General features: G+C 42.9%; 1 protein-coding gene across 5 annotated transcripts in view; it reads left to right on the forward strand.

The window, feature by feature from the left end:
• DHX32 (DEAH-box helicase 32 (putative)) overlaps positions 1 to 14,769 on the forward strand; it is a 51,420-nt gene that overhangs the window by 19,934 nt on the left and 16,717 nt on the right. For 2 of the 5 annotated variants that reach the window (XM_024751554.1, XM_024751555.1), the window contains 2 exons: positions 3,979 to 4,172; positions 9,852 to 10,224. In XM_024751554.1, coding sequence (XP_024607322.1) covers positions 3,979 to 4,172; positions 9,852 to 10,224 — 567 coding nt within the window. Of the gene's footprint in view, positions 1 to 2,452; positions 2,474 to 3,978; positions 4,173 to 8,546; positions 8,753 to 9,851; positions 10,225 to 14,769 lie in introns of those variants that run through there. The other 3 variants (XM_024751557.1, XM_024751556.1, XM_024751558.1) reach the window with 3 other exon arrangements.

Raw genomic sequence — 14,769 nt, forward strand, 5'->3', positions numbered from 1 at the left:
GATACTTTGCGAAGGCATCAAACTTCACAGCGTGCCTTGGCTTGCTTAGGGTGATTCGGAAGGTATGCTAAAGCACAGAAGTTGTTATAATTAGGAGAGATGATTTCATGTGTCTCTCCTTTTTGTTCAGAGACGACCCTTTCAGTTTGCATTTGCATCACTTACTGTCGTCATCCATGTGTGACTTACTGAAAGGGGCAGTACGTCGTACGCAGTCAGAGCTGCGTGGGGTGGGTGCTCTGCAATTAGTTGTGACTTGTGCTCAACTTTCAGCTTGGCTGTGTCAGCAGACATCCCTACATTAAGCCCAATATGCATGTGTTCTGTCTTTCGCTGGTGATTTGAACTGATGTCTAGAAGAGCTGTCCCATTTCTGAATTATTTTCTTTGCCTCATAGGTGAAATCATTTGCTCTATTGTGGAGGAGGGCAAAAAGAACAGTGAGGACTGTTGGATTGTTTATATTTATTGCACTGCCAGGCCTATATGATGTTTATAACATTATAAACATACCGTATTAGTCTAACCTTGCAGAATTTGTTTATGTGAGTAAATAGAAATAAATGAAATGCAGTCAGAAAACAAAGTCGGAACCTTGGGAACGTGGCCCATAATCACCTGAATCATGTAGAATTCTAGAGTTTGAAAGCAGCTATCCTGGATCTTAGAATAATAACCAGACTGAGTATATCCAGGTGTTTTAGTGAAACTGAATGGTGTCATTTCAGCAGCAATTCTAGCTGTGTAAAATAGCGCCCGCTGTCATCGTAGTACTGTCCCCTGACATTACTATTAGGCTAGAAAGAGTAGTAAAAAGTGTTGACGGTTGAGAACCTGATGGCTTCTATTACTACCTTTGTATAAAGATGCTCGGAAGCAACCATGGCCTAGTGGAAATTATGCCAGATGAGAAACTGAAAGATTTGGATAGGTTCTGGCTGGGCTGTTTACTGGCAGGATGACTGGGGCAAGTAACCCTTCTAAGACTTTCCTTGTGTGTAAAATGAGGCCGTGGCCTACATGCCTGCCATTGCTTTCAGCTCTGAAATTCTAGGACTTCTGTGTGTGTCTCTAGCTTTGGCCCCTCACTTAGGCTCCTGGCCTGTTTTGCAGTTGATCTCAGGCTGGCTACACCGGGATGTCCTCCCATCAAGATGACCTTAACCCTGACCACTTTCCCGGCTCTCCTGAAGGTTCTCTCCCTCCCCTTGAACACTTCGCTCCCCCCAGAAGCACTTTATGCTACTGTTTAGCTTCATTCGTTCATTCTATTTTATTTTACTTTTAAATTTCTGGTTGTTAATGACGCCATTACCCTAGTATTTTAAGTCAGAGATCTTAAAATATTTGTTTCTTCTTATGCATAATTAGTCTGCTAGTGAGTACCGTTCATTCTTCCTTAGAAATAAATGTCCCTTGGTTTTATTACTTCTCTCCCATGTCAGGTCCTGAGTCTAAGCCTTTCTCTCCCTTCTTTTCAATTATTCTAATGTCTTCATACATCCTTCCATCCAGATATTTATTATTCCTCTTGTGTGTCAGGTCCTCTATTAAGTATTGGGGGAAATATGAACCACGCATGTCTACCTTAAGGATCTTCCACTCTAGTGGGGAGACAAATATTCAAACAGTTTTAATATAATTTCTCACAAAAGTGTTATTTGAGGTCTCAGCTAAGGACCTAGATATGAAGGGAATAGGGAATTGGGTTAAAAAGTAAGAATTTGACAAGGATAAAAAATAACTTCCTAGGGAATGAGGGAGATAGAAACTTTTATGTGAATTCCCAGTTAGGTGTGATTGTGAAGCAATTCAAGGTAGAATATATCGAATCATAGAATTTAAAAATATTTCTGGAAAATGTAAGAAATTAATTTGTTCATTTAACAAATATTTATTGAATAAACTTATTTAAGATTATTTGGTGACCAAGACAGATCTCTGTTCTCCCAGAGTTCATAGTCTAGTGGGGTGAACAGACCTGCACTGGAACAGACCAGCAACCGCAGGAAGTGTGGTCCATAGTCCATGCCATGGTTGTCAGGAAGTACACTGTGGGGTCTCCTTCCTGGTGGGGGGTGGAGGGGAGGTATCGCAGCAAGCCTTGGGGAGAAAATGGCACAGGAGCTCAGACTTGAAGGGTAGGTCTCATCCGTTCAACCCATTTTACAGGAAAGGAAACTGAAGCTTAGAGAAATGGTGATTTACAAATAACAAACTAATGGCACACCAGGTCTAGAACTCCTGACTTTGGTCACTTGTGATATACCTTGATTCCAGATTTCCTGAGTGTAGTGTGTTAAATGTTCATCTTTCGTACAACAAAGTTATTGAGGAAATAATTGCTGATTAGTTTTCAACCTGTTGACAAGGCTGACGCTCATCTTGAAACAGAGGAACTACATTTACACTTTTAATCATCGGGAATCTGCAGCCTGCAGCAGGTGTTCATTTTGGAGTTACTTGATTTCTAGTAAGTTATGTTCATTTTTCAAGTTATAGTATTAAAATCTAAGAATTCGGGCTTCCCTGGTGGCACAGTGGTTGGGAATCTGCCTGCCAATGCAGGGGACACGGGTTTGAGGCCTGGTGCAGGAAGGTCCCACATGCCGCGGAGCAACTAAGCCCATGTACCACAACTACTGAGCTCGCGTGCCACAACTACTGAAGCCCGTGCACCTAGAGCCCATGCTCCGCAACAAGAGAAGCCACCGCAACGAGAAGCCCGCACACTGCAATGAGAACCCCGCTCGCCACAACTAGAGAAAGCCCATGTGCAGCAAGGAAGACCCAATGCAGCCAAAAATAAATAAATAAATAAAATTTTTAAAAAATCTAAGAATTCCACGATGGGTCTAGTAAATAGCAAATCTGAAGATAATTAAAAATGCTGAAACTTTTAAATACCTTGGATCTGTTCAAAAACACTCAGAATGATTTGTTTTAAAAATACATGTAACAAAGCATAACTTACGGACAGTGCCCTAAGATTCCAGCATACAAATGAATTCAGTACTTTCTACTATAATAATTCTTATGCAAATGAACTATTTAAAATCAATTGAACCATAATACATTTTCAGTAAAAGGCTTTAAAAATAAATAACTCAAGAGCAGTCTTGGAATTGGCTCTTTCCAAATCTGGATGGATTGGTTAATTATCTCACTGAGCTTACTTTTCATTGTATTTAGATGATAAATGCCAGTGTATTTTAGCTTTTATTGCCAGGGAAATGTAAAGTAGGCTTATCTGGTTATTTTGTTATGGTCATTTAGATTTAAATGTAAATGTTTTAATTTTGAGCTACTATTTTTCATCTAAATGCTATTTAATATTTATATTGCTTAAAGCATAAAAGTTGATACCAGGGCTACCCTGGTGGCGCAGTGGTTGAGAGTCCGCCTGCCGATACAGGGAACGCGGGTTCGTGCCCCGGTCCGGGAAGATCCCACATGCCGCGGAGCCGCTGGGCGCATGAGCCATGGCCGCTGAGCCTGTGCGTCCAGAGCCTGTGCTCCTCAATGGGAGAGGCCACAACAGTGAGAGGCCCGCGTACCGCCAAAAAAAAAAAAAAAAAAAAAAAAGTTGATACCAGAAGCCATATCTTTGATGGTGCTTTCTTTTAACCAGAAAGAAAATAATAATCTTAAATACATTAGTCTTTTCAGAACAGCTGAGGTTAAAAAAATTTTTTTTTACTTTGCCTTTTATTTTTATCTTCCTTTTTTTTCATCTGGGAGTCTAACTTTCACAGTCCCTGCTAACTCCTGTTTATTCCTAACTTTATTTACTAGTACTAACTCCGTGCATAAACACAGATTCTTCAGTTTCACCAGCTAAGCTGTAACGCAGCCCACCAGTGATTCACTGGTGGGAGAGAACAACTCATTTACAAGATGAACCCTTGGAGGTTTTTTGGTGGTGGTGGTGGTGTTTTCCTAGCGGGGCTGATCCTGTCTCATTTGTCCCCGTTAAAGGTTCCTCAGTGGTGTGCTGAATATTGCCTTTCCATCCACTACCAGCACGGGGGCGTGGTGTGCACACAGGTCCACAAGCAGACTGTGGTCCAGCTCGCCCTCCGGGTGGCAGACGAAATGGATGTTAACATCGGTCATGAAGTCGGCTACATGATTCCTTTTGAGAACTGCTGCACCAGTGAAACGATCTTGAGGTTGGTTTGGGGGGCTTTCATCTGCTGTACCTGATGACTCCTGGCTTGTCCTCTGCGATCCTAGAAGAGCATATTCTTGCGTTCTCTGCTTTACACACCTGTAACGTGTGATAATAGTAACTCGTCTCTCCGTCACCAGCCTGACATGCACCAGTCATTTTCCCACCTTGGCACCGTCAGGGATTCCTTGTCTAAACTTCTTCCGTATCTCCCCATAATCCTCAGGAAAAAGTCATGACTTGTTAGGTTGGCCCCAAAGACCTTCAATCTGTGCTTCTGGAGCTCCGCCTCATAGTGGGTCCATATGCGTTGTCTGTGTGCCAGCTGTGTCGACACACGTGGTTCTCTGTGTGCCATGTGCCTTGACACATGGTCTTCCCTCCACATGGAATGTCTGTGCCTCTTCCGGGCTTGGCTAATTCCTCCCCGTCATACAAGATCCCATGCAGAGGTCACCTGCTCCAGGAAAGCTTCCCTGACCCTCCGTAGTGTAAATTAGAAAACTCTCTGCTGGGCTTCTGTAAAACTTGGTCTCGGCCTTCATCATGGCAGTGTAGGTCAGTGTTTTTCAAACTCTAGTTTTGAGATTCTTACAGGTTCCAAGGACCCTTCTCAGTAGCTACCACAGTTCTGAGATTTCCTTTCCACAGTGGTTTCCAAGAGCTTAACGGAAGGAAAAAGAGAAGTGGAAAAAATCACTGCTCTGGGCCAGTTTCTCAAGCAGTTTTCTATCATAGCCGTCATTGAAAATGAGAGTATCTTATGGCACCTTAAGGAAATGGTCAAAGCTGCTTGCAGCCAGAGATGACCATCTTAAGGGCTTCAGCTGTCCCAGGCACTGCCTGACTGCCCCAAGGTCTGAGGAGACAAGTATCTCAGCCTGTGTATCTGCGTGTCTCTAACCCACTTGTGGGGCACACCAGAGTGCCCTGGCACATCACCGGGGACGTCCTACGCTAGTGTAACAGGGATGCTATGACATAGCATAGCACAGTACAGTATAGCAGGGATGGTTTTTGCATACTCGTATCCCCGGCATCTGACATGCTTGTCCCATGGAGGACGTTTAACACGCTTGATAACAGAAGGAAAGACGAGTGCCTGGTCCCAGCTGGCTGCTGCAGACTCTGGTGCAGTTCTTCTCCCATTCAGAAAGCCCATGTAACTCATTCGGTTTGTACTAAGCCGCTTTTAACATTTTTCAGATGTTATCTTCAAAAATAGAGGACCTCGGTCTTCAGGCTGGTGTTAAACCATAGGGAAGCTTTCGATCCGTAGCACTATGACTTGAACTTCTTGAATGTATGTAACCTTCTGTTATTCTAGCCGTGACGTCCCCGAGTCACTGTATACGTTTATAAATTATTTATTATGCAGATGGTCCAATAGTGATACAGATAAACGTAAAAACCTCCCTGCTTTTGGGAATTCACAGACTAGTTGGAGAGTTGGACAGGACAGGACATGCAACCCTGAAAGGGTGAAGGATCCCCACGCCTAGCAGATTCATTCTTCATCCTTTACATTTTGAAGTGACCTCTCAAGTGGTCATGGTTTTAATTAAAGGATGGACTAGACTTTGGAAACCTTTTGAAAAGGACTCTTGGATGTAGTCACTTTTAAAATGAAATCTTATGATGTTTTTATCTTATTGATATGGATCGTGTGCATATATATATATACATTTTTTTTTAAGAAAGTCATAGAGGTAAATAATTGTGGAGTAAACCAATAATGTTGTCAGAGTAGGTCAAAGACACATCTCACCTTTTTAAGCATCTCTTATGTGTTGGGACTTGGCTTTCATTGCTTTATGGTGAAAACCCTGCAAGCATTCAATCCTAACAGCCAAAGGAAGGACTACAGTTTCCGTTGAAAATTTTTTTTAGCTCTTATCTGCATGTAGCGTTCCTTTCTTAATGTAGAAAATAGCCCTCAGGTGTGGAGGAGCTGAACCGCAGTACCTTAGAAGGTGGAGGGAAACTAGCAGCCTCCTTTGGCCACTGCGGGTTCTGGTTCCTTCTGCCTCTGCCGGGCTGCCCGGTCGTCTCATCTTTACTTTATAGTCACTCTTGTTGCTGGGATGCTGCACTTTCCACCCTGACATCTCCCAACCAGTGCAAGAGTCAGCAGATACTCTGATTTATTGCTACCAGGGTTTGAGTTTCGGCAAAGGGGCCAAAGGTAGTGAAAAGCTCTATATGATAAGAGAAAAGAAAGTCGTCCCTTATTTTCCTCCTAGTGCTCTGTGCTCTGAAGAGCAGGCGGCGTGGCTGTAAAATGAGTGTCTCAGCCACCCACCCACCTGTCACCTTGCACAAGTCCCCCAGCCTCTCTGCTTACGCTTCCTCGTCCATGAAACGCGGTGGTTGACACACCAGCTCGCAGGGTTGTTGTGAGGACTCAGGGAGCTGCTGCCCGCGACTGGTGGATGGGAGCGCGATGCATCTGTTAGCGATTTGGGTGATTTGGGTGAAAAGGTAAATTCTGGCCGCATTCATTTCCTTGGAGACACATGCTAGCCATAATTTTTGATAAGCTCAGATTGAATAGCTATTTAAATAAGAGGATCTAAGGGTGACTGTTGATTATAGAAGGTAGTGTTCTGTATTTGATATTGTCTTTTTCATTTTCTTTGTAACTCCTTAGCATCTAGTCTGTTGGGTACATAATAGGTACTTAGTAAATATAATCTTTATGCCACTACCATTTTTCTGGATTCTGTATAGAACAGCTTAGTTCTTCTTTAAGCTTTTTTCTGGCCTTTTTCAAAACAGTGGATACCCGAATATTATATACCTAAAATAGTCTTTCTGAACTAGATATCACAATATCTTGTAGAAGTGACATACATTTCAAATATGAACCCTCTAGAACACTGAATTTTTTAGAAATTACTCAAATTTTTGAGGTCAAATTCAATACGTATAATCTCAGAAAATATTAATAAAACTTTCCTATATTCTTAGCTTTCAAAATTTCAGTCTTAAGAATTTAGAATATAAATTACATTTCCAGGGACTTCCCTGGTGGCACAGTGGTTAGGAATCTGCCTGCCAATGCAGGGGACATGGGTTCGAGCCCTGGTCTGGGAGGATCCCACATGCTGCGGAGCAACTAAGCCCGTGCACTTCAACTACTGAGCCCGCGCTCTAGAGCCTACGAGCCACAACTACTGAGCCCACGCGCCACAACTACTGAAGCCCGCACGCCCTAGAGCCCGTGCTCCGTAACGCGAGAGGCCACCACGATGAGAAGCTCGCGCACCGCAGTGAAGAGTAGCCCTTGCTCGCCACAACTAGAGAGAGCCCGCACGCAGCAACAGACCCAATGCAGCCAAAAATAAATAAATAAATTTTAAAAATAAATTACATTTCCAAAATGTATCCATCTTTTTACATAGTTACCAGGAACAGTATTTTCTTAAGCACTGTACACATGATCTTATTAATATAAAGGTAAGAAATAGATCTCTGTCTTACATAGAAAACTGGAGGTTTGTATGGTAAGTTTTAGGGTGGATCCTTAGTATTCCCTTAGTTTTAGATAATCATTTGGAAGGCCAGGTCTAGCTTGCCGAGTCTCGTAGAGTTTTAGGTGAGTCACATCTTCTCCCTTTTTAATTAAGCCTGGATGTATTTACATAACACACACACCTCCTCTGCCTGGCAGAGAGAAAGCATTTCTTCCTATCAGATAAGTGCTTAGATGAACTTTGCTCAGAAGGGAATAACATTAAGGAAGTAGCATAGATTAAAACAACTTGTTTTCAGACAAGAGTCAATAGTACTTATTATATCATACTAATTACCCTCCGCAGAAGATGACCTGAAACCTAGATTTTGGATGCATCTCTGTTTGTTTGCATCTTGCACAAAGTATAATATTGTAGTATTCAATATATTTTCTTTCTTAAGTTTGAGAAAAGGAATAATCAGCAACTTATCATTGCTCTTTTGGTAAGACAGACACAGAATGAGAACAAGTGTAGGAGTAGAGGCAGAGAGCAAATGTTCTGATCTCGTCAAGGTGCAGAGAGGGAGAACATGGGCTTTGTTACCAATCCATGGCAGCCAAGGGACCCGTCTTTATAATTTGACAGTGGCATGAGATGTAATAGACATTCAGGCTTAAATCTTGACTCTCTCCCTGGCTTTATGACTTTATGCAGGGTACTTAACCTTTCTGAACCTGTTTCCTCATTTATAAATAATGGGATAGTAATGTCTACCTTGAAGATTTATTCTAAAGGTTAAATGAGAACTATTCTATCAGCACAATGCCTGGCGCACACTAGGAACTTATAAATGTTTTCTCCTTTTTCTTTCTTCCTTGAAAAGGGTTAATTGAGGACTGTTTCAGCGTCTCCAAGACCACCCCTAGGTTTGATGATTTGCTAGGAAGACTCGTAGGATTCAGTATATAGTTAATCCACAGCTCAGCTTTACTGAAGTGAAAGGATACAAACCAAGTCAGCAAAGGGAAATGGTGCAAGGCGTGAAGTCCAGAGGAAACCAGGCGCAGGCTTCCGAGAGCACCTCCCAGTGGACTCACCTGAGATATGCTTCGTTCCTCCAGCTGTGAGTTGTAGCAACGAGTTTAAGGAAACTCATTAGAGACTGTGCCCAGGTATTTACTGGGGACTGGTCACATAGGCACCCTCTGCCTCCTACTGTATTCTAAAGTTCCATACTCCCAGAAGGAAAGCAGGTTAGACCATATTACAAACAGTAAGCATCAGTTCTGGGAATGGTGAGAACCCTCCCAAATCTAGGTTCCCAAATGCCGGCCAAGGGCCAACCTTGCAAGCAGGCCTTTCTAAGAACAGCAGTTTCAGACCTGCTGTAGACAGGGACACATAAAATAAATACCTTAATGGGTAGAGAAGTTATGAAATTGGTCTCCTCAAGGAATAATATAGGCAGAGATGTAAATAGTGTCAGAAAGATGATGTTTGTATGGTGCTGGATGACTAATAGGTATTTATTTTTACTATTACTTTTAAATACACCCCAAGAACTACAGGAAATCCATGAAAACCACTAATGACCCGTTCCTCCTACAGGAACGCTGCCCTCAAATAGGTGGTTACTTTTTAGATGCTTTCGTGTGGTTATTATTTGGACGACATTTCCAACTCATTGATGCTAACACCCTGGGGACGTCATCTCCCACGATGTGCCACTGACAGAGTCCTACTAGTGGACTCACTGGGCCGTGAGCCTGAGAGAGGACAGTCCTCTGTGTATCCTTCCTTTGAAGTGTGTGCTCTGACTCAAAATTCTAACATTGATGGAACGGGGGGTGCTCTTACCGGACAAGGCTATTTTGCTGAGTTACTTTTTTTAAAAAGCTCAGGGCAAATGTTAAATGTAGCTCTTGTTAATATCTGTAATGAACATGTAAGGCAGAGGTCTGGAACCTAGGGCTCAGGGATGGTCTTTAGAGGGTCTGTGAAGACATGGAAACTGTGCTTAAAATTTGTTCATGTGTACTTTTCTATTTTGAAGGCCTGTAGATTTTATCAACTTGAAGAAATCTTGGCCCCCCGATAAAGATTTAAACTCCTGATTTAGACAAAAGGATATAGGAAAGGCATTTTTTGTTGCTTATGTTAGGAGTTTTTTTATATGATTTTCTTCATGAGAGTATTCTAACTTTCATGTTTCTTCTTTGTAGGTATTGTACTGATGACATGTTACAGAGAGAAATGATGTCCAGTCCTTTTCTGGGTAGCTATGGGGTCATCATCTTAGATGATATTCATGAAAGAAGCATTGCAACTGATGTGTTACTTGGACTTCTTAAAGATGTTTTACTGGCAAGACCGGAACTGAAGCTCATAATTAACTCCTCACCTCACCTGATCAGCAAACTCAGTTCTTATTATGGAAACGTGCCTCTCATAGAAGTGAAAAATAAGTACCCAGTGGAGGTTGTGTACCTTAGTGGGGCTCAGAAGGAGTCTTTTGAGTCTATTTTACGCCTTATCTTTGAAATTCACCACTCCGGTGAGAAGGGTGACATTGTAGTCTTTCTGGCCTGTGAACAAGTAAGTAAGTAATATTCATTCTAACCTAAGAGAGTAATAAGTTTACTTATTGGGAACCTTTTAACCTTCTTGGGAACCTTTTAATAACTAACATACAGGTTTCAGTTTACTAATTAACTGATGGAACTGCTATTTGGTTCCATCACACCTCTTTTTTCATACTTTAGAAGAACCCTTGATATAGAGTAAATAAAACCTACACTGAAAGGCAAACAAGGAAGTGCTTCTAAAGGCAGGAACTGGGGACTTCCCTGGAGTTCCAGTGGTGAGGGCTCTGTGCTTCCATAGCACGGGGCATGGGTTTGATCCCTGGTTGGGGAACTGACATCCCACAAGCCACAGCATAAATACATACATACATACATACATACATACATACATAAACAACCAACCAACCAACCAACCCAGGAGCTGTTCTGAAACACAGAATGGGGGTGGGGAGGTGGGGACTCTGAGGAATTTCTGGGGGTGATCTCCAGAGCTGACCTCCTTCCATGGGATCAGGCGAGATCCTGGGCTGCCCCAAAGGCTTGCTGTGAACTGTCTCAGTAGAGAAGACACACTCATCTCACACTCACGGCCACCTCCCTCATGGCAGGCGCATGTGCTGGAGATGCGGGACGTAAGCTAAGTCCTCCGCATAGAGTCAGGGAACAAAAAAGTACCCACAATGTTCCTACAGCAGTCAGTGGAGTGTTAGGCAGGAAAATATAATTTATAGCACAGTCAGAAGGCTATCTCCCTACACTTTTCTTAAAAAGATGAATGAGAAAAATGTTCACTTCGATATCTGACAATGTCTTTCAAAAGAACAATGGGAAATGTACAGCTGAGCGTCTCTTTTTGCTTTTATAGAGTCAAGGTGTCATTTGGGGTTGCATTTTTTTTTTTTTTTTTAATGCAGTAACTGTGGCCCTGCTTCTCTCTCCACTGCTCTGCGGGCCAAATCTAAAAGCCTCCAGAGTCTCAAGAGTTAGACCTTTCTTCTTAGAGACTGATTTCCTGGCCTTTTTCCCCTACCCGTCATCTCACTCAGAGAGTAAAAAAAGCACTGGCTTTTAGACCATGACCCAGATATGTAGTAATTCCAGTGATTAAACAGAAACCAAAAGGAAACTGTACGATATTGGCTGAGCCACCAGCTGAATAAAGACAAGGACCTCAGCTCTCTACCAGAGCCTTGTCTTAAGTATTCACACGCCTTCACAAGTACCTTCAGGAGTATTTATTCTGCTTTATACTCAAAGCATAAAGGATGACTGATCCTTTAGTTTGGGGAACTTTAGACAGTTTTCTCACAACTTAGATTTTATCTGTTTCCATAAAGAAAGTAATTTAGAATCTCAAATATATGATAACTACAGCATATTTTCCATTTTTCCTGTGTAGATTATACAGTTTCTTGAATAGTAAATCTTCTACTGATTACAATGATTTATTCTATGATCATTCCCTGATCCCGCATGATTCAAGATACTCAAGAAAGTCCTGAGGGAAGTAACAAAATGATTAAGGAGACAGAAGAAGGATTTATGAAAACAATTAGAGGTTCTCAGTATAACTGGCTGAAGCCTAAGGGAGGGAGGAATGGCAGAATTAGAAGAGTCTGAAACATTTGAAAGTTAGAATTGCCAGGTGAAAAGAAGGCATACATTTCGGGGTGGATCGGGTGGGGGACAGTATAATGAAGACTGATAGATTGAGTGGTCATCTTTAGTCAGAGTAACCAAAAATGCCAAAGTGGATTTTTGAAAAATAAAGCTCATAACAGAATTGGGGGTAATATTTGATTCTTACAAGTTTCATATAAGCTATAATTAATGGCATAGGGACTTCTGAATTGTCAGACTTTAGAAGATGCATTTTTACCTAGGATAGTGGTAGAAACTGTAAAATCCACAGGGCTTAGAAAATTATATAATCTTCCTTGAAGTCAGACCAGAAAGACATTTCCTATTAAGAAACCATCAGTCCTGAAAGTCATGAACGTGATGGTGTAGTGAAAGCTCTGGGCGGATTTTGCAATTCTGAGCCTCTGAGAATGAGGATTCGTCATTTTGGCAGGGGCTGCTGCTGTGGCCCGGGTCCAGCACTGGAATCTCTGTGGGGGGGTGGTTCTCCTTGTCCAGAGGCTCCCAGCAGGCTGCCCAGCGGGTGGGGCAGCAGTTCTGCGGGCTGGAGCATACCTTCTCTGGGAACCAGTGTTTTTCCTCACAGTTCAGCCCCAAATTCCACAGGTGTTATCTGGGTTTCTTTTCCCCATCTGCCACCTAAAAAGCGGAACATAGTTCAGTATATGCTGATGGACTTTTTTCTTTTTTACTACTTATGTCAGGGTTAACACTCTCCTATGGTCTTGGAATTTGTCTTTTGGAAAGTTTTGTCTTGCTCCGAAATCCATGTTAACAGCTGTTGATCATTATTCCCCATGCTGTTTGAAGCTTTCTTGATTTCTATATAAAACTTTAAAATCTGCCATAGCAACTGAATGTCATAGGAAAACAAACCCAAGCAGTCTGACCGAAGTGTACTAACGGTCGCTTTTTCTCTTAGGAAATCCGTTTAAAGTTGCAGAAACACTCTCATGTTTGGCTTGGTGAACATTAGGTGCCTCACATTTTCTCGCACTGCTCACTTAGCCCCTCACCTGCTGTGAATTAATACCCGCAACTGCGCGCTCCCCTGGCTCTTGTGCTTGATTGAGGCTTGGAGCCCTGCATGTTTACAGTGTGTTGTTCCTTATCACTTCACCATCTTGTAACCTGAAAAAAGAAAGTGAAATTAAATAGAAAACAAATTAAGGTTAATGACACTATCTAGCCAGATTATCAAGCAGCTTGAAGCTGTCGCAAGGAAGATGCTCTTAAGTTGAAGGTTTTCCTGTGAAATGTTCCATCTAGTTGCGGGCCTTTCATTTGGGGGCAGATATCTTCCTTCAGTGCAGGTTGCTGTGTTTTCCTGAGTTTTGCAGGTATTGTAGGAAAGCCCCACATACGTAAATGCTCTGAACACATTGAATAGGAAGGAAATGAGTAAACAGTTTGAAGCACCGAATGAATATTTTCAGTACTTTTTTTTAATTCTGAAGATTATGGCCTCAAAGTTTTCTGTCAGCTTGAAGAATCTAAACTAGGTACAATATTTCAGTGCAGTTTGAAGGTTATTTGGATTGGAAATTTGTGAGTGGGTGGCTGGAATCGAATCTCCTCTTTCAGCTCCAGGGTAGCTGTGGAGGGTGAAGTACCAACGTGCAAAGGTTACCACCTGCCACCCAGGAGGAATGTGTGAATGTCCTGTGCAGGGAGACGCAGCTCGAGGACTTGTTCTCCTCCGTAGAAATTTCTAAGCTTTCCTCACTTAAAATGATGACATGATTAGAATTATAAAAATTGGAAGAAATAGCTTTGTTCTGGGCTTCCCTGGTGGTGCAGGGGTTGAGAGTCCGCCTGCCGATGCAGGGGACACGGGTTCGTGCCCCGGTCCGGGAAGATCCCACATGCCGTGAAGCAGCTGGGCCCGTGAGCCATGGCAGCTGAGCCTGCGCGTCCGGAGCCTGTGCTCTGCAAAGGGAGAGGCCACGGCAGTGAGAGGCCCGCGTACTGCAAAAAAAAAAAAAAAGAAATAGCTTTGTTCTGATTATTCCAGCTGACAATTTTTCATTCATTACGGTCAATAATCCTGCTCTTCGCTTGGTTGAAAAAAAAATCTGCCCCAAGTAAACCAACCCTGCAGAAAAGGGGAGTGTGAACAGGAGAAGGTACCAGGATAACTGCTGTGTGGACCCCAGGGGGCAGCCTCTGCCCTGCTTCCTGGGGGCCTCTCAGCAGCTCAGGAATAACCTTCAAATAGCTCACCCGAGGTCTCACTATTTTTCTAGGCAGATCTGTCCACCTACAAAGCCCTTGAGTTAGTTCAATCCCACTATACAGGTGGCGGGGAAGGAAGGAGAGGTGAGCTGGAGCGCTGGACAGTGGACTCAGACTTAACAGTCATGGGAAGGCATCTTTTTTACTCAGATTTTTAGTGAAATCTAATGTATGTAATGAAATGAAATGGGGCTTCTTCCATCTGGTAGTTAGTTAGGCCCTTAAAAAAATAAAAATTTTGGAAACAAATTTAAAAGGAGTAAGAATTACATTAAGTGACATCATTTTTATATGAGGTCCTAAAAATCTGGTTGTGATTTGAGAAATAGAAAAGTACTGCAGGGCTTCCCAGGTGGCGCAGTGGTTAAGAATCCGCCTGCCAATGCAAGGGACACAGGTTCGAGCCCTGGCCCGGGAAGATCCCACATGCCGCGGAGCAACTAAGCCCGTGCGCCACAACTACTGAGCCTGCGCTCTAGAGCCCGCGAGCCACAACTACTGAGCCCACGTGCCACAACTACTGAAGCCCGCGTGCCTAGAGCCCATGTTCCACACCAACAAGAGAGGCCACCGCAGTGAGAAACCCACACATCGCAATGGAGAGTAACCCCCGCTCGCCGCAACTAGAGAAAGCCCGCGCGCAGCAACGGAGACCCAACGCAGCCAAGAATTAATTAAA

Source organism: Neophocaena asiaeorientalis, unplaced genomic scaffold (assembly GCF_003031525.2).
Source record: "Neophocaena asiaeorientalis asiaeorientalis breed wild unplaced genomic scaffold, Neophocaena_asiaeorientalis_V1.1 scaffold108, whole genome shotgun sequence".
Lineage (NCBI taxonomy): Eukaryota > Metazoa > Chordata > Mammalia > Artiodactyla > Phocoenidae > Neophocaena > Neophocaena asiaeorientalis.